This window comes from Pseudochaenichthys georgianus, chromosome 5 (assembly GCF_902827115.2).
Source record: "Pseudochaenichthys georgianus chromosome 5, fPseGeo1.2, whole genome shotgun sequence".
Taxonomy (NCBI): domain Eukaryota; kingdom Metazoa; phylum Chordata; class Actinopteri; order Perciformes; family Channichthyidae; genus Pseudochaenichthys; species Pseudochaenichthys georgianus.
The window spans coordinates 14,301,310-14,328,016 of record NC_047507.1 but is presented as its reverse complement, the minus strand read 5'-3'; the positions used below and the strand labels follow the sequence as shown (position 1 = coordinate 14,328,016).

Below are 26,707 nucleotides of genomic sequence, written 5' to 3'. Positions count from 1 at the left end.
ACATCAAGGCCGAAAATTAGAATGAGCACCAACGGTCAAAACATTTTTTTTTTCTCCCAGAGCTGGCAGCGCAGCGCCTCCACAGATCTGGCGCCCTAGACGAACATCTATAACGCCAGTGCGACGGGCCGGCCCTGGTCTCAGGTTACACTGTAGGAAATGTCCCGCCCCGCTGCAGTCATGCAGTAGGCTACGGAGAGCGGCGAGAAACATTTCCTCAGGAATCGAAAAGCGGAACCGAAATTCACATTTCTAAATGATGCCGTTGGAATCGAAATGTTGGAACCGGTTCCGAACCGGAACCGGTTCTCGGTACCCAACCCTAGTCAGCACTAATGACTCATGGGGACCGTGAAGCTTTTATGTGCATGTGCGCATGCATGTAAAGTGCCCCCCTGGGGAAAGCATCACAGTGAAAAGCTGAACAGTGAATAATAGCCTCCCTATGCCACCTAATAGTGGGGCATGTCAGCGCGTGTCACACTGCAAAATGTAGCACACACACACACTCAAATACCCCAGTGGGAAAAAGATGCATGACACTAAACATGTGCACGTGACTCGTGTGAATGCAGCAATCTCTTATCGCTGCATTCCTAGAGACATCAGTGAGATGCTGAAAAATGGCCGTAGGAATAAAAAAAAAAAATGGTTAGAGATGGAGATAGAGTGAGAGTGGAGAGGGCGGTTAGAGTTAAAGGCTGTATCTGCTGATGGCTGCCGATCCTTATCCGAGTGCCAGTGGAAGGCAGCGAGGCTGGGGGGAAAGAGCAGGGGAATAATGTTCCACCAGACAAAGGGGTGAGACCGAGAACAGCAGTCGATAACATGAGATACTATCATCGCATCCACCTTCAGGTCACATGGTCACTGTCTCCAGCTGCAGCTACAACCTTCATCCCCAGACAGAGGAGGGGAGAGCGGGGCTTTATGGGGCACAACATGGAAGGAGTGACAGGCACATGCAGAGGTCCCATTTCATATACAGTCTATCTGTGTACAAGTGTGTACATTTTAGTTTTGTAAATCCTGATCTTCTCCCAAATGTATATTTCTCATCAAATGCTGCCACTATTGGCATGACGAAGGTAATTTTAGCATGTGTGCCTTACTGCTTCTATAATTAGGTGAATAATCTGTAAATTAATCAACAATTTAGATTTGTTGCTTAAATTGTACATACAGAAAATTGTCAAAGTGGCGTCTCAATTTGGAGGCTTCAGCTCATTTTCTTACTTCATCTCACATCAATTAACAATATTTCTGAAACTGACTAGGCTGAACATTTCATGAATTAACTACAAAGCTAAAGTTATGAGATTAATGGATAATGAAACAAGTTATTGGTTGCAGCCCTTGTCTGTATCATCAACACTGATTTGCAAACACCTGTGCTGGTATATGTTGTACAATAAAGCTATGAAAGCTAAGGTTGTACAAAGGTAAAAGCTGTAGATCACTATGAGAGACCAGCGTGTGAGTCGCAGAGCTGCAGTGTTTGGCTCTGATCCCTTCATCACTGAAAGAAAAAAGAGCTGAATCAGGATCAGCCTATGCAGCAAGTACAATCACACCTCCCCCCCTCCTTGCTTCCCTTTCCTGCGTCCATTTCACCCATCTCTACCAACCCGCCGCTCCTGATGTATATCTCATTCTCACGCCTGCTAATGTGTGTGTGTGTGTGTGTGTGTGTGTGTGTGTGTGTGTGTGTGTGTGTGTGTGTGTGTGTGTGTGTGTGTGTGTGTGTGTGTGTGTGTGTGTGTGTGTGTGTTTGCACACCGTGGAGAAGTGGCCTCGCTGTGTAATGACTCCTGCAGAGGCAACGGCTTCAGAGAGCCGGCAGTGACAGGCTGGCCAATGAAATATGGCCACCATTTCAACCAGGCGGCAGTCTGTCACAAGAAGCCCTCGCAGACACCAAGCCTGGGTAAGTGATGAACAGCTACGGTGACTGTGTGGGAACATCAGCGCCCCACCCTACCTGTGTCTCACCCCATGGAGAATGTAGCATTGCGGTATATAACATCATCACTGGGAAACGGGGGGCTAATAGAGCCAAGAGAAAGATGTTTTCAGTGCTACTATGCCTCTTACTCATTGATTTCTTTTCCCACCGGGATGATCATATTCAGCCAGCAAGTCAAGTTCTTCATCACTTGCGTTCCTACATTTGTCTTATTGGTGCAGAGACATGGAGGGGGGGGAGAGAGAGGGAGAAAGTGGGCCAATCTGCATGAAGAAGCTCCCAGGGAGGAAGACAACACCTCAGCACAACAAACCACCGCAGCAGAATTCAAGAGCTGCCCAAGGGACTCGAGCTGGGAAACAGACTCCCCCCTCTTTTTCTCTGCAGCATTGTTCAGTCTTTAGCTGTCTTACATTTAGTTTCATAACAACACTGCTCTCTAGAGGAAAACCAACAAGAACTAAGACGAACAAAGTTATTCTTACTATGATCTTTTTTTGTTTAGTGCTTTTCACACAAGGCATTAGTTTACAAGGGTTGTCCCATAACGAGAAGTGGGTTGCATTATCCAATCACCAGAGGCTTACACATTTTTTTTGGGTGATTTTGTATTACTAGGCTCGAGTTTCCTTTACTTTCAAAGACTGTGTACTTCATCTTGTAGTGAGAGTGGTCTTAAGCTGTGTCGATCCCATTTAGCCGCTCAGAATGTGATCACAGTAATCCTCAGACGAGAGTGATGACTTGAGGAAGTGTTGTAGTCTGTTGGTGTTGCTCCATATAACAGACACTAATATACAGTAAGTACACACGCTGATCCACATGCTGTGCCTGCACGTAGGGGTGGGCGATATTGAAAAATATATTATCACGATATTTTTCAAACAGTATCACGATAGACGATATATATCACGATATTTTTTCATGTCGGTTATTATGGTTATTTTTCAAGTTACTTAACAGGACAAGCACCTACAAGGTAACAGAAACTAAAACAAAAAGGAGTAACAGACCAAAATAGCATTTCAAGCTGGTTTTATTTCTGAAATGAATCTCTGAATGAACAATTCAACATTTTGATATGGCTTCAAGGCACAGTTTCTCAGTATAAAAATGAACTTTCTGAGGTAGCACGAGCAGTGAACATCAATAAACATGAAAAGGAGGGTAAAACACTAAGTAAAACATAAAACATCAATGAGGAAAAGTCAGTGCCAAACAATTAAAATGTAAACTTTAGACTTGAAGTGCAATAAAAGACTTTAGCATAACTGAAGGGAAAAGTAAAAAAAAATTATAGTTTATTTTTACATTTTTTTTTTTTTTATCACGATAGATACGATATCTCTGAAAAAGCATATCGTGGAGACCTAATATCGTCACGACGATATATATCGTCATATCGCCCACCCCTACCTGCACGTGTGACACGGATAATCATACATGAGACAGGAGATCAACTACATGAGATACAAATTGACTCCCGTTGTAAAAGGGGTCTAAATTAGGACCACGTCATTGTTCAGTTCACTGCACGACTAACAGGTTAAAGCTCACTTTCTATTCAGACACTATTTATTATAAAGATTAGCCATTTGATGAATATATTAGGCTTCTAGACAAAGTAGAAAGTGAGCTTATAGAAAATGCATAAGAGCAGGTCTTTGATTGCAGGCGGCTTATTATGAGTGAAACAGATTATAATAAATCAGCGTCTGAATAGTATAAACAAACTCATACTCTGGTGTTTTGTAATTAAATAGCATGTAAAGTATAAAATATTTACCTAAGTTAACGATGGGTCCATACAATTGTTTTTTCAAATCAAGCAGACTTTGCTTCCAACACTCAAAGGCGCACAATGATGCTAATGCAGCAGCTGGCCGAGGGAAGTGGGGTTTAAAATGAGAGCACTACAGTGTTCCTCTAACAGGAGCAGCGACACTATTAAACTTTACGAGACTAACAGACGCAGGTTAGCCATGGACTCTGAAATCATTTAAAAACAAAGCTTCAAGTCCTAACCAGTGTCGAGGAACACAAGAAACAAATTCCTGACACAAAAGGTACAACACCCGACCAGTGCAACTTGATTAGGTCCTTTCTTTTCCGAGTTGTTTAAAATGATCTTTTTCGTACAGATGTATTGTAAGTGTGTTTATGCAGATCACTGGCGCGACAGAGCCTCCTGTAAGGCAGGTGGGTGATTTAGTGCACACTCAATTAGTTTTGGGGTGTATCAGAGTAACTGAATATCCCCCGCAGGGCGAATCAGGGTCAGTTTGAGCTCACTGCCCAATTAAAACTCTGTCTATGTATACTTTAGCATAACAGGCTGCAGGATTCCGCAATGCAGAACACTAAAGAAAGCCTCAGGCAAGTCTTTGCAGTGCTCGGAAAGTTTAAACTGGAGAGACAACGGTAAAGTCAGAATCACAGGAACAGTCTTTTCCCAGAATTCTAACAGCTTAAGAGGATGCGTTTGTAAACCAATGCAGGGAGAGGAAAGCACACCTGAGGTCAGCCTGAGGACATCCTGATATAATGAACACAGCCTGATATAATGAACACAGCCTTTGTGCTGCTAAAAACACAAATAGGCTACACACTGTTGTTTTGCTTTCTCACACATCACTGCATACTTAGCAAGTATTCCACCCACATGATTTTCCATACAGCTCATATATCAGAATGTCATGGATTGTAACAAGCATCATCAGTCTGAAAATACCCAGTCAGTTTTAGGACGCACTATCGCTGCAGCCTGACCCGACACTGCTATCGTAAGAGCTGCTCATGTTTGGCGTTGTTTAGAAAACCGTGTTGATGAAATTGGGAGCGTCGTGGAACAGAGCTGCGGCAAGCAAAATGCAAGGTCGTCTATTTTTTACGATCCTGACTTAAATTGAGAAGAATCGTAACGTCAGTGAGACTACAAACTCTGCAGTGCCATTATAATAAGTTGTGGTTTTGTGCCAACTTTACCATTTACCTCTTACGCATAGAAACCGAAGAACATTGTGACTGATTGATTTATAGCTGTTAAATCCTGCCTCAACAAGAAGTACAACCTGCTGAGTAGTGCTTTTCTGGCATCTGCAAGCCTTCAAACTCTTACATGGATTATTTAAACTGGACTTCCTGGTTCATATTTTATCTTTTCATCGGTACCTGCAACAACACGTCAACACCCGCGCAGCCTATGGCCATCATTTGATGTGCTGTTGGTTTGAACAGACTCTACATGATTGAGTGTGTAATGTGATATCCTGTTTAACTACCCTTTTACAGGAAGCAAGCAAGCGTCCATTGGAGTGTACCAAAGGAAGAAGCTGGATAGAAAGTTGCTTCTCTCGAGATCACTCTGAGCTTTGACCTCGATGAGGAGGAAGGTCGAACTTCTGGAAGTCACTCGAGTTCATTCCTACTGTTCAAGTCTTTCTCTCTCAGATCTTCTCGCCCTTTGACACCCTGAGAGCCTGGCGTCGGACACGTAATGGAAAACAAAGCTATCTGTACTCAGGAATGGACAGCCCTGATACCAAGAGAATACGCCTCACCAAGAGAAGAGAGCAATCACGGGGTCCATTGCTTTTCACAGCGTGTGTTTTATTTTGTGTGTGATGTGTGTGTGTGTCAGAGAGGGGACAGGTCAGTGGAACACAATGGAGTGCTGCAGTGTGGGCGGCCACACCCTTTCCCTCCTATAGCTCCCCTCTGGCCCCTCAAAACTGCCTTGACAAGGTTTAAAAAGAAAAGGCATAGAGGATAAGGGAGTGGAGACACAGGAATGAAATCCCTGATGTGTCAAAAAACAAAACCAGAGTAAGGAAAACAAAAATAGACACTAGCGAATGCAAGAAGTGGTTTGACAGATTTTCAGCTTTAGTAGTGAGAAATGGGCATAACTGAGACCGTGGTAGAGGGTAGGAGAAACAAAATGGGGGAATAAAAACAGTCTAACAGGAGACAGATAAATACTGAGGAATCTCGAGGGAGGGGAGGTGAGAAAAAGCAGCACTTTCTGTAGCATTGTGTTGCTAAATTATTGATGCCGCCTCACAGTTGAAGGGCGAGAAGAGGGAGCACTTTCACACAACCGAGTAATCTCTGCATCGTAAACAAGCACGATCAGATATGCAGAGTGGTGGAGCTGGGGCAAATATATGTGACTATCATCCCTCTTGACGGCAGCATTGAGCGTCTGTGGCTGGCAAGGAAGAGAAGAGGTCAAAGGTCGCCGCAGACCAGAGGGAGACATGTGGCTCACACCTGTTCTGAACTTACATAGGCTGCAGATTGTCAGGAGGCAGAGGTAAAGTAAGAGAGTCATTAGTGCCATTTATTGTTTCACAATTCTCTCTAGCTTGTCAGACTACAAAGAGCTCTCTCCTTGCTTTCCTTTATCCCTTCCCTTCCCCATGTTTTCCTAACTCCCTGGCTGGCTCTCCTTATCCGCAGAGGAAGCCCGTTTGATCTACAGAGTCCTGCTGCTCCGACTCTCCAGCTCCCAGACATCTCTCTCTCTCTCTCTCTCTCACTGAAGGAGAGAGCTCACTGTTTTTCTTTCGACGCTTCCACTTTTTCAGCAAAAGGGGAAATCACAGACTCTCCCTGCCTCTCCTGCTGGCTAGGAATCACACATGTTCTCCCTGCTGTACCAAAGACCACCAAATAATTCATGAATTCAAAATGGCCTCAATGCTGTGGTGAGGCAAGCTGTGCTGTGTGCATATGGAGCACGTAGAATGTGAGCTATGACAGCGATGTATTTCACTCAGAGGACAGTGGCCATCATTGTCATCGCCAGTCAGAGCGGACACAATGGGGAGGGATACAGCCAGGGACCTGACTCACACATACTGTAAGCCTTCCTGACCATTATCAGCAACAAAGAGGCTGAACACAATGGGCATTAAGGGTCAATGCAGTGTGTGGAGATACAATAGCAGCTTTTATAGAGGATGGAAAGTTGTTGTTTTACAGCAGTGGTTCACAAACTTTCTCTGTCAGGCCCCCCCTTTGGAGAAAAAATAAAGTCGGGCCCCCCCCCCCAACACAAGTCAGGCTCAGTGGCGGTGCCAGAGATTCATTTTGGGGGTGCTGTGGGGTAGCTTGACGTTTCATAGAGGGTGCTCAAACATTTAGGGTTTCCCATTAATGTACCGGGCACTACAGTGGAATGTTCTACTGCAACACTCCCCACGCAAATACACAGGCTGCGGCCCCACGAGGACGAATTCGGTCGTTTGCGTTACTGTTTAGTGTCATATAGACCGTTCGGCCACACGAGGACGACCGAATACAGCACTAAACGACTGAGGAAACGACAACGGGTCCCAAGGTGGATAGAAATGCATACGCCACTCTCTGGGGGGTCAAACAGCTCCGTGTGTGCGCCCTATACGGACATTTTCAGATCACTGATAGTGATTGCGCAATAGCCCCGCCTCTCCCCACCTCTTCTGCTCACCTCCGCTTACCCCGCGCCAGTGCTGAAGTGTTTCGCCAACAACAACAATGGCGGATCGCAGAGTTGCTATCGTGCTCCGGACGCTATTGACCATGCTACAGTTGTTTGTGCAACATCTACAGCAATAATGATGAGGCAATAGCCCCACCTCTGCTGCTCACCCCCACGTCAAAGTAAACTGCACCCTGAATTCAGATTATTTATCTTTCTCTCGCGAGTCAAATCTAATCTGACAGGGCGGAGACACGCAGCTCTGCTCACCTGCAGCTCCTCCCGCTGCAGCAAAACACACACTTCAAGTCAGATCATCACCCTTAGCTATTTTAATTACCTCTCAAACTCCCTAAACTAGTTATAAATATGTTTATTTTTACAGTCGGCCGGGTCACTGATTACTGGATGAGCTGCTGCATGAGACAGACACTGACGCTGTCTGAAGAGAGGGAGGAAAAAGAGAGGCTCCGTGTATTTTATCATTATATTATATAGAGTCGTTATTCATTTGTTTTAAAGCTCAATAAATAACAAAGAAGACCTTTGACCGGCACTTTTATAATTGTGTCCGGAAGATTTCAACTTTAATACACGCTGACTGGCGAAAAACTCTGCCCGGTTCCCTCGGCCCCCACCGCGGAGAATAAACAGAAGGGCAACCATGACAACCATGCTTCTTCGCTGCTTTTGTGGAGGAAGTTACAGTGCCACGTAGAGGCTCCTGCATATGTACTGCAGCTTCTCCAGCGGTTGGAGCTAAACGGAGCGGTCTCGTGTGGGCAGACACTATCCGGATAATTATTGCATGTGGACGGAATCCGTTTGCGATTGCGTTTGCGTTAATCCTATGCGTTTAGCCGTTTTCGTCCTCGTGGGGCCGCAGCTACAGTGTACCCGCGACTGTTACAATGAAGGCTCGATAATCAGCTCACGGCATATAGGTGTAAGCAGGGGTCAAGTGCTATTTTTATAGGTGGTGTGTGGACCTCACATAGGGGGTTCCGGCCCCCGGGAAGATTTTTAAATATTGAAGGTAAAAGCATCAATCTGGTGCACTTTGAGAGCAACATGAAGAGATCTATGGATACATCTCTCAACACCCATTTGAAACAGAACTGTAAACATATTTACTTTTTCTTTATGGATATTTTACAAATCACCCTTTTAAACTTTATTCTTGTTTTACTGTCATATAGTATTTCATACCTGTTTTTCTATAACTATAGTGATCATATAAACGTGTGCCTTGGAAATAATTGTTTACATTAATGGTGACCAAAACGTTTGAGACCCACTGAGATAACACTGAGAGAGGCTCGTTACACACACAAAATGGCTCGTCACACACACACACACACACACACACACACACACACACACACACACACACACACACACACACACACACACACACACACACACACACACACACACACACACACACACACACACACACACACACACACACACACACACACACACACACACACACACACACACACACACACACACACACACACACACACACACACACACACACGAGCTTTAATGAAACACAGAGACCCAGACGTAATAGTGCTGTATCATATTATTTTCGAATCAATCATTTTTCAAATTATAATGTTTTTTTTAATAACCATTTTTCTTCCTGCTCTCTCTCTCTGTCATGCCTCTGCGCCCCTCACTTTGGGAACCTCTATTTTACAGGCATTCAGTGTGTTTTTTGCAATCCCATTGATTACAGTTTGTGTATATTTAACTAAGCTTTCAAAATAAACGTATTAAAGATGCTCTAAGAACCAGGAGTTGAGCGCTAGTTGCAAAAGTAACGCATGGCCATCTTATTGGATACTCATACCCAGAAAAGGTTGTGCAAAACTAATACATTTGGTCTGGTCTTGTATTGAAGTTATAATGATTCTGCCAAAACATTGTTTTTAATGCTATTCTTGGTTAGATTTTTTTTTACAATAAACACTAAATGCAATCACATTCTATTAATAATAATAATAATGGGTTTAATTTATAACGCACATATAGTGAGTTTAGATCCCGAAGTGCTACAAGCATTTAGCATGGAACAAAATAAAAACAGTACACAACACGGTAGACTGTTGCTTTCTATTGTCATACTGACCCAGCAGTGGGACTCCACCAGTACAGACTGGGAAACTCTCCTCCACATTCCTCTGAGGGAATACCATGAGCACATGACAAGAGCCCCACTCACACTCAGCCCGCTGCCTCCCACCGCAACCTTTACACACAGAGAATGCCTGTGTGTATGTGCATTTATGTCAGAGACAGCAACCTTTAGCATGCAACGCTGCCCTCAGACAGAAAGAAATGAGAGACAGTGGGAGAGGCAAGATTTGAGGACAAGAGTGATGGGGGGCACCAGAACATGCTTGTGTCAGATGGCTATGCAACACATGTGATGAAATGATTGATGAGAAGGATCTTTGTGCTAAAGGGAATCCCCCTCTTTGCCCTTTATTCTTCTCTTTTTATTGTTGACCCCTTCATCACCCCAATACTCAGAAATCATCTCTGTTTATTTCCAAGAAAAAACACTTGGTCTTACCCAACTTCCAGATCCAACACAGGTCGAGGCACAGGTCTCCCTACAAAGAGTGTGACAGAGTGTGTGTATAATATATATGGAAAGCACCCATCAACTCCACACCAGCCCCAGTCCCACATGGGCCACTGCACGACAGGAATGAGTATGTGTGTGTGCATGTATGGAGAGGGATGTTCCCATTTCCACGTTGTTTGAAGCACATGGACTGAGTCGGAATGTGAAGGGGGGAGGGAGGCAGCAGAAGGAGGGTGAGGGGAGAGGCTAAGGCGGTAATCTGAGAGGGGTATCCCACAGCGCAGGCCAGCACATGGTCTTTACTCTACTATGGGCCCGGCACACAGGGAGAGGTACACTGACAGGAAAATCTTAAAATCACGGGCCTGAATCAAAACACGACAGGGCCCGGAAAGTGGTATCACAATGTACAGATTCATGCTCCTTAGATAAAGACATTAAATGAAGCATTGCTGCAGGTGTTGATCAAAAATATCCAATGAATCCAATATATCTTTTTGCAGCCTTGGAAATGCACATTGTACCGTTATTAAGTTCATTCCAACAGTAGGCTAAATACCCAGTTTTAAACCGAGATGCAGTATGCTGTAGCACAGTGCATGTGTGAACATATTGAGTGTTGTTTGTGGTCTACTTATTTATTAGTTATTCCAGAAATGTCTCAGCACACATTACTGCAATGTGTTTCCAGTGAAGAGGGAATGCCGCTGGGGTTTTCATTAGATGCTTGGCAAGTCTTGCTCAATTAAAATACTTTGACTATGACTATGTTTAGCACTGAATGGTTTTTTTTCTGGTAATCTTTTAACACCATCCAACTCTGGTTTTGGCTCTACTAGTTAATAATTTACATCACTGCAGCTTGTTAGCCTTTAAAAACATTTTGACACATTGCAATCTGTTGATGTGCTTTCTGCTCTGGATTCAAATATTGGATCTCCTTCCAACCTACCTGCTTAAAACATGGCTCTGCATCAACCTGAGGACTTCACTGGTATTCCCTAAGAGCCATCATGTCACATAATTGACACCCAAGTTCAGTTGAAGAGTGGATCAAATGTATCATGCAGAACAAAAATCTGTTTTTTTGGACGTGAGGTTGAGAGACTTCCGACGGTATACAATATTCCACAGCCTCGGGACATGCATGAGTGAAGAGCACATAACAGCATGTTTCTCACACACTGTTGCCCCCTGGCCACGCTCAGCGAGAGGCAGAACAAGAGAAAGAGTCTGCTAACAGGCGCCTGAAAACCAGAGAGATACATATCAGGCCTGAGGTATGTGCTTCTGCCTCTAAATAGCTCAAGCACTATGTCTGCTGCAGGTAAACCACATGTTCTGGGTGGCACCAGCACTGAAATGTCATTCTCACACACACACACACACACACACACACACACACACACACACACACACACACACACACACACACACACACACACACCTCGATTATGGCAAAAATCATAATCTCGATTATGTGGGTCAATAATTGATATCACGATTATTAAATACGATTATCCATGTACTTTGAAAACATCAAAAAAAATTGAACAGTATGTTTTTAACAGTTGATTACCCTGAACTTTAAGTATAATTCAACTGAAAAACCAATACAAAAAAGAATTTAAAAGAAATAAATTAGAAAACATAATCGTTTTATTTCGATGTTGTTTTCATAATCGTTGCAAGCCAAAATCGTAATTGCGATTAAAATACGATTAATTGAGCAGCCCTAACACACACACGCAATTACACTCATACAACCACACCCTGCAGCATGTACTGAAAAGTGGAGACGATGCACGTCTGATCAGGCGTTTAATAATATTTGACCACATTCTTATGAAATTGCTGTCAATGGTTCACTTCTAGTTTGCATTGCTCACAGTATCTCAAATCTGCAAATGTGGTTCCTTGCACATAACTATTATACATATTTTCAATAGTACCCCATAAAGATATCTTTCAGTTTCAGTTCTGTCCACAAACTCCCACACTGTTCTCATTTCTAATTCTTGCTCCGTTTGGCCTAAAAGTAAAACTATATCAGAACATCAGTTTACAAACTCTCACAAGTCTCATTTAGCCAGTGGTATGCTCTCTACTTCCCAAACACATGCATTTCAGCAATCCCTCGTCCATCAATGAGACCGTTTGTGAGGGAATGTCAAGGTTCAAGCAAACACGTATTTGCTTTAATATAGTTTCGCTTTTGTTACCAAGCCCCCATTTTCTTAAAATCATAAATTAATACATAACAATTGAAAGTAACACTGGTTGAGTCATATACAAATTTGAACTTGTGAACACTACCGGACACATGTTCAACTTAGGCCGGGTGGATTGTAATTGTTGGAGACGTTCTAAAAACCTGTTCAGATCGACCACAGATGCAGGCTTACCTCATGCCGCTGTGTGACCTGCATGAGTCTACACAGATGCAGCACTGTTTCCTTGTTTGCACACAGCAGGGGCCGCCTATCACAAGTTGTCCCACTTGGATGGGGTAAAAAAGGAAGAGGAAGTCTGATCTCATCTCCTTCCTGCATGCTGCAACATAATTAGCCAACAGTGCCCTAAATGCAACCTCAAGCTAGGGTCAACATATTGGCAGAGCTACACCTACACAGCCACCACGCTGTTTAACTGATGTGTGTGGGGTTGTGTGTGGATGTCGTGCATCTGGCATGAGTGTGAACGGGGGGGGGGGGCTGACACTCCCCGTTTTCAAGATCAGAGAGCAGATGATGCTCCTATCAGGCATGTGTGTGTTGACAGTGGGAAGGAAGACTACAGTATTCCCACATTGAGAGCAGGTTTAAAGGAAAGGTAGGACTCAGCACTTGAAACAAGCCTCTCTTTAAGCCTGTGAATGTGCGGAAACAAACATTGGGTGAGAAAACGGGAGAGAACACAGCTTTGACACCGGGAACTACAAAATAACTGGTGCATCCACATAGCAACCAGGGGAGAAGAACACCGTGTCCTCACCCGCATTCAGGCAGAAGAAAGGAGTAAAGAGAGTGAGAGGCTGTGTGTGTGTGTGTGTGTGTGCGTGCGTGCGTGCGTGCGTGATGCAGATTCAGCCGAGAAGAAGTGATGAATGGCTTCATTAAAACGGCATTAGCAGAGGTGGGAACCCGAGTGTCAACGTGCAGTGATTGCCCAGTTCCAACAGACACGCACAAACAAACGCACACACGTAAACATGTCACACAATACTGAAATCCTCTGTTTGATAGTGAATCCCACCCTCTCTCTGCACTTCATAGTTACAGTGTTTGATGTTGATGCAAGTCTGAGATGCAACCTAAGGCTTTCATAAATATCAAGCTTAAAAGCATCAATGGCAAGCAGAATTATTTTAGAGAAACAACAAAAACTATTTCGAATTTCCTTTAATCAAACTGCGCTACCCTTCATCTCACAGACACCCCCGCGCCTGAGGGAGATGAGGAAACCGCACAGACACCATGAGAAGAAGAAACAAAGTGATGAAAAGGAAGAAATAAAGGAGGCGGAGAGAGCAAGTAAAGGACAGGAATGCAAAAGCAAGAAAACAAAAAAAATCCTGAAAGACCATGGTTCGAAATCCAAGTGGTTGTGTGTGTGCGTGTAACCTGATTAGCCAGACCCTACAGGGGAGACAAATCTACATTATTCTTTCTCATTTTCCCTCTGCTCCTCACAAACCCAGAAAAAAAATGGGGGCAATTCAGTAACCCTAGCAACCAACTCTGCCTACGTGCTGAGAGAAGCTGCTGATGGAGGGGGGAAGGAGAAAGAGAGACGGGTGTGAGGAGTAAAAAAAAAGCTAGTACAAGTGCATACTGTACTCACACACATATTGAACAGTCTAGCAGTTCCCTCCTCTATTACACCTCAAAAATTCTCTTTTATTCAGGCCTTCTCTTGCATATTTCCCTCCTCCTCCTTTCTCCCCCCCTTTCCCCTCCTTGGTCAGGCTCCTGGCTTTTTCTTCTGTGGCCACGTATGAGGACTGTTCAAACCAAACACAACCTGTTTCCTCTGGCGTCCCCCTTGAGCATTATCCAACCTTTCGACTGTTGTGCTTTCTCTCCTTCTCTCTGCCTCCTATTTATTTGCAGCTGGATGTCTGTTCTCCTATCGATTGTTTTACAGAGGATATGAGTGGGCTTTGTCTCTGCCCTGCTCCGCTTTAAATATAGATCCCTCTGTTCTTTAACATGTTCTCACCAACACACACACACATCCTCTGGTTGTGAGTCAGTGTCCGGTATGAGACACAATGTGTGTGTGTGTGTGTCACATATGCTGGAATCAAGGCATGTCGAAGGTGTGTGACTGTGTCTCATTTCATCTCAACTGACAAACATCATGAGAGGAAAGGAGGGAGACAGAAAAAGAGAGGGGGGAGAAATAAGGAGTGAGAAAAACAGAGAGTTTGAGCTGAAGACCGGCAGCTCTTTCCACAATGGTGTGATTGTTCATTGGATGTAGGCTGACAGAAAGAAAAAGATTGAAAAAGAAGGAGAGAGGGACTTTTGGGATTGACAGACAGAGTGTGTGAGTTAGGGGGAAGGCCAGAGCACGGATCTGCTTTTTACATTTTTACCCGCTCTCACCGGTTGCTCTGCTGTTGCCGTGTGTGTGTCACATAAAGAATACATTTGAATGAGGCACCCTAACAGGGGTCAAGGCCCCTATATCAACTATGGCTTCAGGTCACACACACATTCACACATGGCTTGGGGAATGTGGACATACTTTGCTGCTGAAATAATTATGTAATGAATTGGCAAAATGTTGGATGAACAATTTGTTAAATTACGAATATTATTTTTTTATGGCATATTTCCGACAATTTTATTTCCACATTTTGAAGACATTAAAATACTCAATTGAACAATCATAAGATATATTAGTCCGATCTGTTTCTTGTTTAACGTAATGCCTCTGAAATAAATTGTTAGAAAATGTATAATATCACGTAATAAAAAAATCAACCACGTCTCTTATAATAAGAGACGTGGTTATCTGTATTGCCTATCCCTAAAATGAAACAATCACACATTCATGGCTCAACTACATTAGGTCATAGAAACCAACTTTGTGGAATGCTACAGTTGACTTTTTGCAAAAAGTGTGTGTGTGTGTGCGTGTGTGTGTGTGTGTGTGTGTGTGTGTGTGCGTGTGTGTGTGTGTGTGTGTGTGTGTGTGTGTGTTCTACATCATGCAGCAAGCAACACCTGAAAAGAGGGAGGGGATATTTTAAACCAACCCCAACATGCCTCGGTTCTGAAGGCCGGAAGGAAAGGTGGTGTTAGGATTAGCTGATCAGGACAGACTAAGCATCTGTTGCCCAATCAGAGCATCTGGAACATCTGGCACCAATGAACAGCAGCTGAACTCTGACCTTACCCAATTCACCGGCTGTCTATTTTTTTAATCGTTCTGCATCCCTCTCAATTAAATTCTTTATCTCTCGTCACTGACACTGACGAGTTGTTTGACACGCTGGGTGTTATTGTACACCTGTACAGGTTCATCTGCTTATCATGGTGATATCACACATTCCTCTCTTATCTCAGCTATCACCTGCAGCAGGGATGGGTTTCACATCTTAATCCAATAACACACTTGCTGAGATGTACGTATCTCTGTTTATGTGCATGTGTACACTAAGGGAGGCCGACTCAACACTCAAGTGTTGGTGAATGTAACGCTGTGTTTTCTTGCAGGTGCCGCAGCGGGCTTGTAGGACATTTTCACATCGAATACTAAAAAATGAGGAAGGAGATAGGTAGAAGGGAACAGAAAATCAATGAGTGTTTTCAGCCACGTCGTGTCTGGTGCTGACGCAGCACAAGGTGTTCCTATCGCTCGCGCGCACACACACACACACACACTAAATTGATGGTGGGACACCCAGTGTGGAGTACATTTTTCTATTGACTTATATTGAATAAAGGATTTTCACTACAAATCCGAACACAGCAGCATTGAGTGTGTGTGTGTGTGTGTGTGTGTGTGTGTGTGTGTGTGTGTGTGTGTGTGTGTGTGTGTGTGTGTGTGTGTGTGTGTGTGTGTGTGTGTGTGTGTGTGTGTGTGTGTGTGTGTGTGTGTGTGTGTGTGTGTGTGTGTGTGTGTGTGATGTGAAAGGCAGTGGATTTCATTTGCCCAGCTACAAAGCCATGGGCCCTAACAGGAAGCTCCACACACACTCCCAGCACAAGCTGTTTGTGTTGTAGCTTTAATCCTGAACCTCACACAAACATCCGTCCTGCATGATGTATTTTAAGCTTATTTACATTTTTTTTTAAATTCAACTCAAAAAATGTACAAACACACAGATCCAAGACCCCTCCCTTTCTCCTTTTCATTCCCCCCCACACACAGTCCTGTGATTGACTTGTGGTTGGTAAGTGCACCACTGGACTCACTCAATGCAGCCCTAATTGACAATGGGTTGTTAAGAAGAACACACACTGAGCTCTAAAACAACCACTAATTGATTAGCCTATTAGCTTAAAGATGTCTACTCACATCCTTCCACCCTCATGTGACGTTTGCTGATGTGAACAACTGCAGCAAAGTGGTCAGTGCTACAATGACAACTGTACTTCCCTCTGCTTGTCATTCATCTATTCCTTTGCTGCCTCTTACCGTTTCATAGTTAATAGATGGTACACTGTATGTATGTCAGGTGACCCCACTGCAGTATCCCTGTTCCTCATAAATCAACCACCGTGTACAAACAAATAATATTCACACAATCCTGCCTGCTGACAAACATCTTGCTGCGTCACAACCTTTCCTATTGTGTGCTATGAAAGCAGCAATTTATTCTAAATAATATGTTTCTCTGGCTGACTTGTAAACGGGCAGCTTAGTAACCCACATGTAGGCAGACACACTATTTCAGTTAATGGACACATGCGCTCGTCCCTCTTTAAGTAAAATAGGTCATCTCTGCAGAGTTTGAATAATAGAAAGTGTTGAAAATGATATAAGCCTACATCTGTTTGGAGATACAAGTAATGAGAACAAAAACCAATACATGTTATTTACCACATCATCAGATCAGTTGGCCACACATACCTCTCTGTCTGTATCTCTCCAAAAAACATAATACAAACGTTTTATCAGTGGCATCAATGGAAGTTATTTGCAAAGGCAGCCACTTCTTAACATTCCCAGATGTGTGAAGCCGTGACAGATGCTGAAGCACCGAGCCAAAATATACTTGAAAAATGAAACATCTGTCAAATGTTTTTAAAGACTCGGCTGCACTCCCTAATTTCCCTCTAAAATGTTTCCCATTGCCTGATTTAAAGCCTTCCATTTAAATATCATGGCGGGCCGGGTAAACAAGGGATAGTGATATCTGGAAGATGTGCGCTGACTGGACCCTGTAATAGACACAGACCTCAAAGTCTTTCACAAAGCAAAGTAGCTTTCTGGTTTCAATTCTGAATAAGTGCTCTGTGAACGACGAGCGGTAGCTGATAAGCTCTTTCTTTAACTCCATTTCAGCGCTGTGTTTAACTGTTCTCATCTGTGTTAGAACATTCCTAACCCCCTTTAAATGTGTCTTACCCACTTTCTCGATATCCTTTTTCTCTCTCTTTCTGCAACACACACACACACACACACACACACACACACACACACACACACACACACACACACACACACACACACACACACACACACACACACACACACACACACACACACACACACACACACACACACACACACACACACACACACACACACACACACACACACACACACACACACACACACACACACACACACACACACACACACACACACACACACACACACACACACACACACACACACACACACACACACACACACACACACACACACACACACACACACACACACACACACACACACACACACACACACACACACACACACACACACACACACACCCTCTTCCTGAGAAGTAGGAACATTCCTTGCATCAGCCAGAATCCCATATTAGAGAATCAGCACTCTGCCTGTGTGAGAAAAACAGGCTGAGAAAAAGATGGTGGTGTTCAAGTATTTATGTGCGTGTGTGTGTGTGCGTGCGTGAGCACATGTCAACAGGTGAGATAATAGTGTCAATGACATCTCCCTACTTAAAGTACCTGCCTACCGGAATGTTTGAGTGTGTGTAGAATCTAGAATTAATGGCATGTTGCTTATGTAGGTACATAGCGAAAAATGAATGCAGTTAGATGGTATGTAAGTAAGCGCTGGACCAATCAATGTTCAATCAAACTGGAGCTGCATCCTCCAAACAAAATGCTCAATTATGGTATGCCAGGGAAAGGTCATGAAAAGAATCAGGAAGATCAATGCATTCATCAAGATTGAGTGGATAATATACATCAAGCATCTCTCTCTTGCTGCAGAGGAGTAACATGTAAGCCAGGGGAGGATTTACATGGATTTCCCCCATGATGCTGCAGTGTGAAAAAGCCTATTAATGTCGCCTGATCAGAGCCATAAGGTTTGATTTCCAATAAGCTGCACTGAAATTGTTGTTGAATAATCACACGGTTAATAAAGTTCAGGAAAGCTGTATGATCAAAGGAATACTACACATAAAGTAAAACCTCAAATAGCCTGATAGCTCCTCCTTTACTTCTTCAAGAGACTCCGTTTTTACACCTTTGACAACTGACCTTTTGCAGATCTGGGAAACAAGACAGACATGTGTTTGCAAATATTGGAAGACAGACATGTGACGTGTGGGTGCTTTACTGCTTGATACACCCTTCATTAGAGCATATCTAACAGCAGTTTGCAGGGTAATGACAGACTGTCTGTGGCTGGGAATGTCACAGCAGACACACATCACCTGGAGACGCCTCTACAGATGGAAAAGCACACAACAATAATAATCAGGATGCACAGGTTTATCCTTTCATCTGTTCATTCCAGATAGGGGGAGAGGAGTATGTGGACAAACACATGGTGGACAGAGGTAGCTCAACGCAGCTGTTCAGCAGGGAGCAGTGGAGTAACTGACAGCGGGAATCGATGCAGAGGGTCGATGGACAAACATTAAGTCCACAAGCTGACAAACACAGCAGACAGCCCTCACAATGCAGCACGGACGGAAGGCCTTTACACGGGCTGCCAAGCATAAACAGATCTCTACCGGGACAACAGCGCTAATGCCACTGCGCTGACAGCTAAAGGTGTCTGCAGTAACAGGTACAATAACAGGTGGTGGCTAACAAGAGGAGGTAAACACAGAGCCAAGTTACCCTGGATTAGTATGTTATTTAGTTTAACTGACACGTTTACTTTTAAGACCAAATTAAACACTTTGAGTAGCCTATACTCAAAGTGATACCTACCTTTGATTAGAGGAGTTATTGCCTTCATGTCTGACTCAAAGCTTCCTTATCAAAAATATGTTTGCATACATGTGGGTGTGTGGACGTGCTTTATAGACAAGTGACAAAATGAAAAGATAAACTTGGATGGAGTGGTGAAATAGAACAAATCAAGATGTCACAATAGGATTTTTGGATTTGATAGGTATGGCATTGACACAGATTATATGATGCATCCTTTGACCCATAATTACTTTTGGAAGAGTTGCATTTACCCCTGAATTTACAGAAGTGTGTTGACGTTTTAGTGGCTACAGACTTTACTAACATACTTAACGTTTGTTTTTCTTTAAATGTGTCACTCATCTGTTTATAAGCACCAGGAATTCCAGTTTCTCAACATAGCAATTTGAGATAACACACTCCACTAGCGCTTTGTTTGCTGATTTATCCTGCAAAGTTGAAGGTGGCAGCGGCTCTACAGAAGCAAAGGAGGGCTGTGAGGTAGGATGTTGAAAACAAGGCTTTAAAAAGGAGAAGCGAGTGTGATTAGGAGGGCCATTGTAGCTGGTGATCTTGCACTGCAGCAACAGTGGAAACATGCTGTCCATGAGGAGAGTGATATCCTGTCTTCCACATCCCTCTCCCTCCCCTTCCTGCCACCTCTGTGCTTTCCCCCTCCACTAACCTGAACGTATAGATCCGTATAGATCCTAGCTAAATACATTGTGCCTGCCTAACGACAGATATACATACACACACACACACACACACACACACACGCACGCACGCACGCACGCACACACCGATCAACCAGTAAACAGTTAACATCTGAACGCCCCTTTCTAACCACCACAATTTGCTCTCCCACCCCTGCTGCTCTCATGTCCTTGGTCGTGGGCAGGGGCGACACCAATGAACTGTAATCAATGGACAAGCCTCGGCACAAATGGATCATGTAATCGCAATCTGTGTTTAAAAACCATGCACACACACACACACACACACACACACACACACCAACACACAGAGATTTGCAGCATGAACGCTCGGCGGTGCACACCAGCAGCAGAGACACGCAGGAGACAGAGGGGAGAGAAAACGCCCTGCCTTGTTCCATGTCGAAACCCCAGCCCTTTGGGTACTGTGCACAACACACACATACCACCTTCACATACGCTTTTCTTTAGAGACCACATCTGGACAACAACACTGATTTCTGAGCGGGATTTTTTTTCGTGTCTTTGTTGGCCATCTGTGTGAGGCGAGCGATCACACGCTTGAAGACACGCTGATCATGATGTTCTAGTTATGATCGGAATTGTTGATGTATTATTCATCTTCCTCGTCCACATATTGACATTAGTATCCTTAAATGGTTGGTGAAATACAAAGCAAGCGTACCCCTGATTTACGCCTGATATGAGAGGTTGAGGGTAGAGAAAAACCATGCAATCATCCAAGTCAAGGAAAACACATAATTCAGAAGGAAAACACATATTTAGCAGCATATGTATTAAGCGTGGGATACAAATGATCACGTGGGAAGCTTTAAAAAAGTGTTACCTTTAACTTGAGTGTCATATTCGGCCACTATCTCCTTTTCCTTTCGGAATTTCGCCGGAGACGTCATGGCTGAGTTTGGAGATCAAACCGCTTGCCCCCTCGTAGCGAAGTCAATTTAGTCTCAATCAGTCCAACAAAAAAAAAAATAGCCTTTAACGGGGGGAATGCCACTCTCGGGTAGGCTTCGAAGAGAAAAAGGAAGCACAGATGAGAGATTGCAGCTCCTCAGTGGACCCGCGGATCTGTATTGTCTCCCTGCTGCCTCTGTTCACTCCGGCGCATTGTGAGTTTGGCGCTGCTGCTGCTCTGTGTTCCCATCCGCCGCCGCGCCTCGCCGCCTCCTCAAAAAAACGGTTGTGGTGCAAACAATTTCAAGTGAAAGGAGATTCACCCCCTTCTTAAGAAACAAACAGTGTTTGTTTGTTCAGTCAGCGCTTCAAAAAGTTTGTTTTATATATTTGCCATTATGTGTCTCGTGGCTGTCCGTCCGCCTGTCTAAACTAAACTGCTCTCCTCTCCCCCCTCCTGAAGTGAGAGAGAGGAAGAACCGAGGGGAGATGGAGGGGCTGGCTGCTCAGTGCGCAGGACAGGCAGCGATGCACACATGGACATTATTCATTCGGCTACATAAAATAAATGTGTTGCAGGCAATCCCCTAAGTGCATGTAACAAGTCCCATTGGGATGTGTTTTGTTTGACAATGTGATTCGATATATAAATAGCACTAATTGCAAGTTGGGGGTATTGTGGGCCATTCCTGGGTGTGTAAAGTGAGCAAAAAAAGTCTAATAGCCACTTTATATATGGTTTCAGTAACATTATGGTCGCTGAGGAGAACGTGTGTCTTGCATGTGTCATTCTGCAGAATTTAAATCCGTATTACGTAAATAAGATAGTAATGTATAGCTAATATTAGCCTTAAGGAAGCAATTCCCTAACCTTTGCGGATATCTATGTCAACTGATAATATAATTTGACATAACGGGAATGTATTAACCTTGTCTCGTGTTTCGACAGCAACCATTTATCATATAAAACAGTGTTATTTAAATAGTCTATTTTAAAGACAACCCTCCTCCTGAAAGTAAGTATCAACTTTTTGAAAATCTACGACACAGCCCCGTCCCAGTTTATAGGACATCAGTACTTCCCACACCATGATTGGCGTAACTAATTTGAATGACATGCAAGCATACTAATCGGCTTTCAGCATTTTTGAAGGTGGGCGTTTCACCCCTATTTTATAACCAATGATATTCAGACTTTCTAATGAGGGTGGCCAATGACATCGGTTACTATGAAGTTCAGCCAATCAGAGTCAGATGTAGGGTCTTTTAAAGATAGTTTCCGGAAGTGCCCTTAAATACCAGGAAGTTGTAAACAAAGCTGACAGCTATTTGGTTAGCTGCTTCTACATCTAAATGGATGCTGAGCCAGTCATTTAAAACAGCCTGGTTATTTGCCGATATCGTGCATTTAACAATAATACAGCAAACCCTTTTGTTTTAAAGATATAAAGTTTCGCGTGTATATGTATTTTCTCGCGTTGCTAAACAACCTGACTTTAGCTGCCTTCCGTTTTCTCGTTAGGAAAAGGCTAACGTTTGCACAAGGACGTCAGTGCTAGGTTAAAGCCTGCGAAGTTAACGTCAAATTGAGTATTAATATCCCGACGAATAGTGAGTAACAGCACTCCCCGGTTCTTGTTTTTTCTGCTGCATTTGCTTTCTGGGGGACAGAAAGAGCGAGAATTCGTCCATTTTGGCAGGACAACAATGTCTACATCCAACGCTAATTTCAAAAACAAGTGTGTGTCCCAGGTGAACTGTATATTCTGTGAAAGTCTGCTCTGCACAAGAGGCATGAAAGCTGTGCTTCTTGCAGACACTGAGGTTGAGCTTTTTTCGACTGATATTCCTCCCAATAGGTAAGTGCTAGTCTAGCTAGCATAGCTGCTGGCCTTTGTTTATGTCTGTTGTGTTGTTACTTGAAACGACCTGTAATAAACTGATGTCTAACTGATCATTTGGTGCTAATGGGTACAAAGCATTGACACCCAAACTATGATTTACTCTGTTTGTTGCATGAACATGTTAATTTAATGTGTGTTTTAACCTTTTATGGCTGTTTGTTTCTCATTACACGCACCCTCCCCCCAGAACTGTTGATTTTGTGGCCAGCTGCTACTCTACTGAAAGCTGCAAATGCAAACTGAGAGACATCGCATGTCTCAAGTGGTATGTAAAGCTTTTCAATAGCCTACAGTGTTTGCTTTAAGAAGACCATCTGTCGATGTGAAATGTTGATAAGAAGCACAGCAAACAAGGTCTTCCCATGTAGCAGTTTTTTATGACACACATGTACTGTAGAACTGCAACTACTCAACAGTCTTAAATTCAGAGTTATTAAATTACAAGGATGTAAAACTGAAAATGCAGAAATGTTTTCATAGTTGATGACCTAAACCAGAGAATATTTAGTGTTCCTACTTGACTCTAAATTAAATAGTTGCCCATCATTTTGTGTAGATGATATAACAACTGTTTTCTTATTGAGCAGATGTATTTCTAATATAAGTTTAAATAAGGGAAATGTAATCTGTAATCGCTTCATTGTATGCAACAATAAGAGTTAACATTTCGGCTTTATACACCTGTAGTTAAGGTGACATTTGGCATTCTAAAGTACAGTTTAGTGCTACAGTGAGGTGTTTTTCGCTCTTTTGTATTCTAAAGCCTTTGTTGTTGTTATACACAGGGCAAAAACAAACATCTCTTAGATAATAGACACCCGCTAGTGGAGTAAGCATTTTTCAGAAATGCCCACAGTAAATTGCTGACACTTGTTCTTCTTTATTCTCTCTCCCTCCCTCCCTCTGCCAGTGGTAATATTGTGGGATATCATGTTGTTGCTCCCTGTAAACCCTGCCTGCTCTCCTGTAACAACGGCCATTTCTGGATGTTCAACAGTGACGCTGTATCCACTCTCAACAGACTGGATGCGACAGGTTAATATAAGCTCTACTTGAAAACAAACTGGAATTTTTCTTCCCTGTTTAGTGTGTTTTTTAATTAGCCTTCTTCACCTTCCAATGTGTCTGCAGGTCTAAATCTGCTCCTGTGGGGAGATCTTCCTGAACTGGATGACAGTGAGAACGAAGAATCAGAAAGCCCATCAGAGGAGGAGTGTATTAGGTAGAGAGGGAAATGGACAATGTGAGGGACATGGTACGCCAACATTTGAGGTGGAGCTAAGAGTGTACAAACCGTACTTGAGATAAGAGACATTTCATGTTTCAAAGGGTTGTTTAATACTTCATGAAATCGGGCAGAGAAGGGCTGTTGCGCTGCTCTGACTTCATGAAATGCTCAAACCAAGGTGCACATCTAGCCACACCCCAATCTGTGATGTCACAGCAGGTGTTTTACCTGATGGAAAACACCTGCTGTGACATCACTGATAGGGATGTGGACAGAAACACAACTTGCTCCAAAGTTAGAAACAATAGAGAAAAGTACAGCTGAAGATTTTGGCCCAGTGTAATTTAGTGTTGAATTTCACTTTACCATTCCTTTCCCCATCACTTTACACTGTTAAAAGCACACCAGCACACAATGTCACACACGCTCTCCTTTCCTTTTTTCTGCACATCTGCATGGGCTGCTATAAAACATGTGGCTGGAGTAGAATGAAAATGACAGACAACTAGACTTCTTAATCTAGTGCATTCTACTTTTCATCAGTCTCCCCTGAGCTCGTGGTTTTGATCAAACTCATTAGAAGTTGGGGTTGTTCTCTGATAGGGCAGTGGAACCTTTTAGCAAATGCTGTGCTTTTTGCTTTCAGTCCAATTTTCTGATGAGAAGAACACATTCCTTCCGCCTACTTTCAGTTTAATGGCAGTTATAATCTGTACATTGAATATGCTGTGATACGCAAAAACTCCCATAAGAGTTATGTCTTAAGGCTTGTATTCTCTCCGTGTGGCTGGGTGCTGTCTGAAAGCTGGGGTGCTTTTGGAATCCTGGATATTGGAGAAATAGCACAATGATTGAATGATATATATATTAGATTTAGGTTACCTCACGATCTGACGTTCTATCAGTGACATTTTGATACGCTAATACAGTGTTTGTAACCCAATGGACAGCAGCAGTATGAGTCTGACTGTAGCAGTATCTGATACTAACGTATGCATGGGGTGTGCTTCCACATAGACCTGGAGCAGCTGAGTTTTTTGGTAAGAGCTGAAATAAGAAAATGGGAGCTGACGAAGATGCAGGATGTGGATCATAAGCAAAATGAAAACATGAGTTCTGAATGGATGTTGGTGTCCATGCTCTGTTTTTTTTAACATTACTATTCAGTGTCATGTAGCAGAATAGTTGTAGCACCAGAGAAAATCCCCAAAGAATCATGGAACATATCATATTGAACCGACAGACTGCATCCCCTTTATAAAAAAAAAGATGGAATGTTATTTTTGGCCAGCTTATTGAATTGCATTTCAACATTTTAAGTAATCTGTCGTGAGGTTAACCCTAAATATTGTATTGGCCTTACTGATGCTGTGATGCTGTCACTGAACCTTTGTTACTCTGTGGAGGTTGATGCTGTAAGTGAGTCAGTCGTCTCTAGCTCGGTCTGTTGTGAAAGACACAAGCTTCAACATCTCTTGTCACAAGGGACTTTACTCAAATCAGTCCTTTTTTGGCAGTGCCATCCGTCTGCTCTTGTTATTGTTTCACTGCTGTGCCCTGCTGATACTATGATGCCATCTTAAAGTAACAGTCCTTCTGTGAGTGAATAGGATTTGCCTGCATTGCGGGCAAACATATTATTATACTTCTTACCTGAAGGAAAAGGATATAGGTATTTTTTAACTATAATTGGCCTGTGTTTATCTATGCGATAGCCTTTAGCTGCGGAAAAATACAAAGAAATATTGTCCAGATTTTCACTTTAAAGTCATAACTTACCGTCTGATACACTTGCACACCAAATACTGTTTATGTGGTAAACTGATAGGAAACCGTTAATCAGCTCCTTATTTATTAAATCCACAAACCAAAAATATTTAACCACATACTTCCTTTTTCGTTTACAAGCTTTGTTTACAAATGCATTGGTTTATAATGTGCTACAGTACTTATGTTTTGGTTCAGGTATTTCATATTTCATTTGTGATGTAGTGCTTTGTTTTGTACGTTTTTAAAGGCTGGGTGTGTACAGTTGTACCTCAAGAAGGTATCTTGAGGTACTTGCGAGCTTCCTCTGGCTAGGACAATTGTCATGATAATCATATAAACATTATTTAAATTGCTGTTTCTGACGTGAAAAACTTTTATTAACATGCCCTGCTGAAAAATGTATATTTTGGAATTGCACTGAAACTGCATTGGTAGTTTAAAAATGATTTGTTGTTTTGTATGCTTGTTAAATTAATAAACTTTTTTTTTCAAAATATCTGAAATACTCTGTAGTTTTGTTGTCTCTTTGCTGTGCTCAACAGTAAAATGATACCCATACACTTGCATACATTAACTAATGTTTTCGTTTTTACTTTACACTTCTATACGGATCCTATAGATTTGTTTTATTGTCCCCAGGGGGAAATTCATTTTCACATCACATGAACACAATATATAAACAACAACAATAACACAGACAACAACAGATAACGACACACAAAGTCAGCCTTTTAACATTTCGATGCCGTTATCCAGTTATATGACTTGGAGAAAACGATGAAC

At 42.9% G+C, this 26,707-nt stretch overlaps 2 protein-coding genes across 4 annotated transcripts in view; one reads left to right on the top strand and one right to left on the bottom strand.

The window, feature by feature from the left end:
• The window catches only part of srgap2 (SLIT-ROBO Rho GTPase activating protein 2), a 65,937-nt gene extending 44,458 nt beyond the window's left edge, over positions 1-21,479 (bottom strand). For all 3 annotated transcript variants that reach the window (XM_034082306.1, XM_034082307.1, XM_034082309.1), the window contains exon 1: positions 20,955-21,479. In XM_034082306.1, the coding sequence (XP_033938197.1) occupies positions 20,955-21,021 (67 nt within the window). In that variant the 5' untranslated portion in view covers positions 21,022-21,479. The remainder of the gene's footprint in view (positions 1-20,954) is intronic.
• Positions 21,480-22,333: 854 nt separating this feature from the next.
• On the top strand, positions 22,334-26,420 carry LOC117447254 (protein FAM72A). The gene is made up of 4 exons (XM_034083936.1): positions 22,334-22,881; positions 23,114-23,191; positions 23,837-23,961; positions 24,058-26,420. Exons 1-4 carry the CDS (start codon positions 22,730-22,732, stop codon positions 24,150-24,152), a joined length of 450 nt encoding a protein of 149 aa, XP_033939827.1. The 5' UTR covers positions 22,334-22,729; the 3' UTR covers positions 24,153-26,420.
• The last annotated feature ends 287 nt before the right edge of the window (positions 26,421-26,707 follow it).

Bases quoted from the DNA above. Each gene is read 5' to 3' on its own strand.
- LOC117447254 (XM_034083936.1), top strand. From the start codon at position 22,730: ATGTCTACATCCAACGCTAATTTCAAAAACAAGTGTGTGTCCCAGGTG. The intron at 22,882-23,113 runs GTAAGTGCTAGT...CCCTCCCCCCAG, and splicing joins ACTGATATTCCTCCCAATAG to AACTGTTGATTTTGTGGCCA. The intron at 23,192-23,836 runs GTATGTAAAGCT...TCCCTCTGCCAG, and splicing joins GACATCGCATGTCTCAAGTG to TGGTAATATTGTGGGATATC.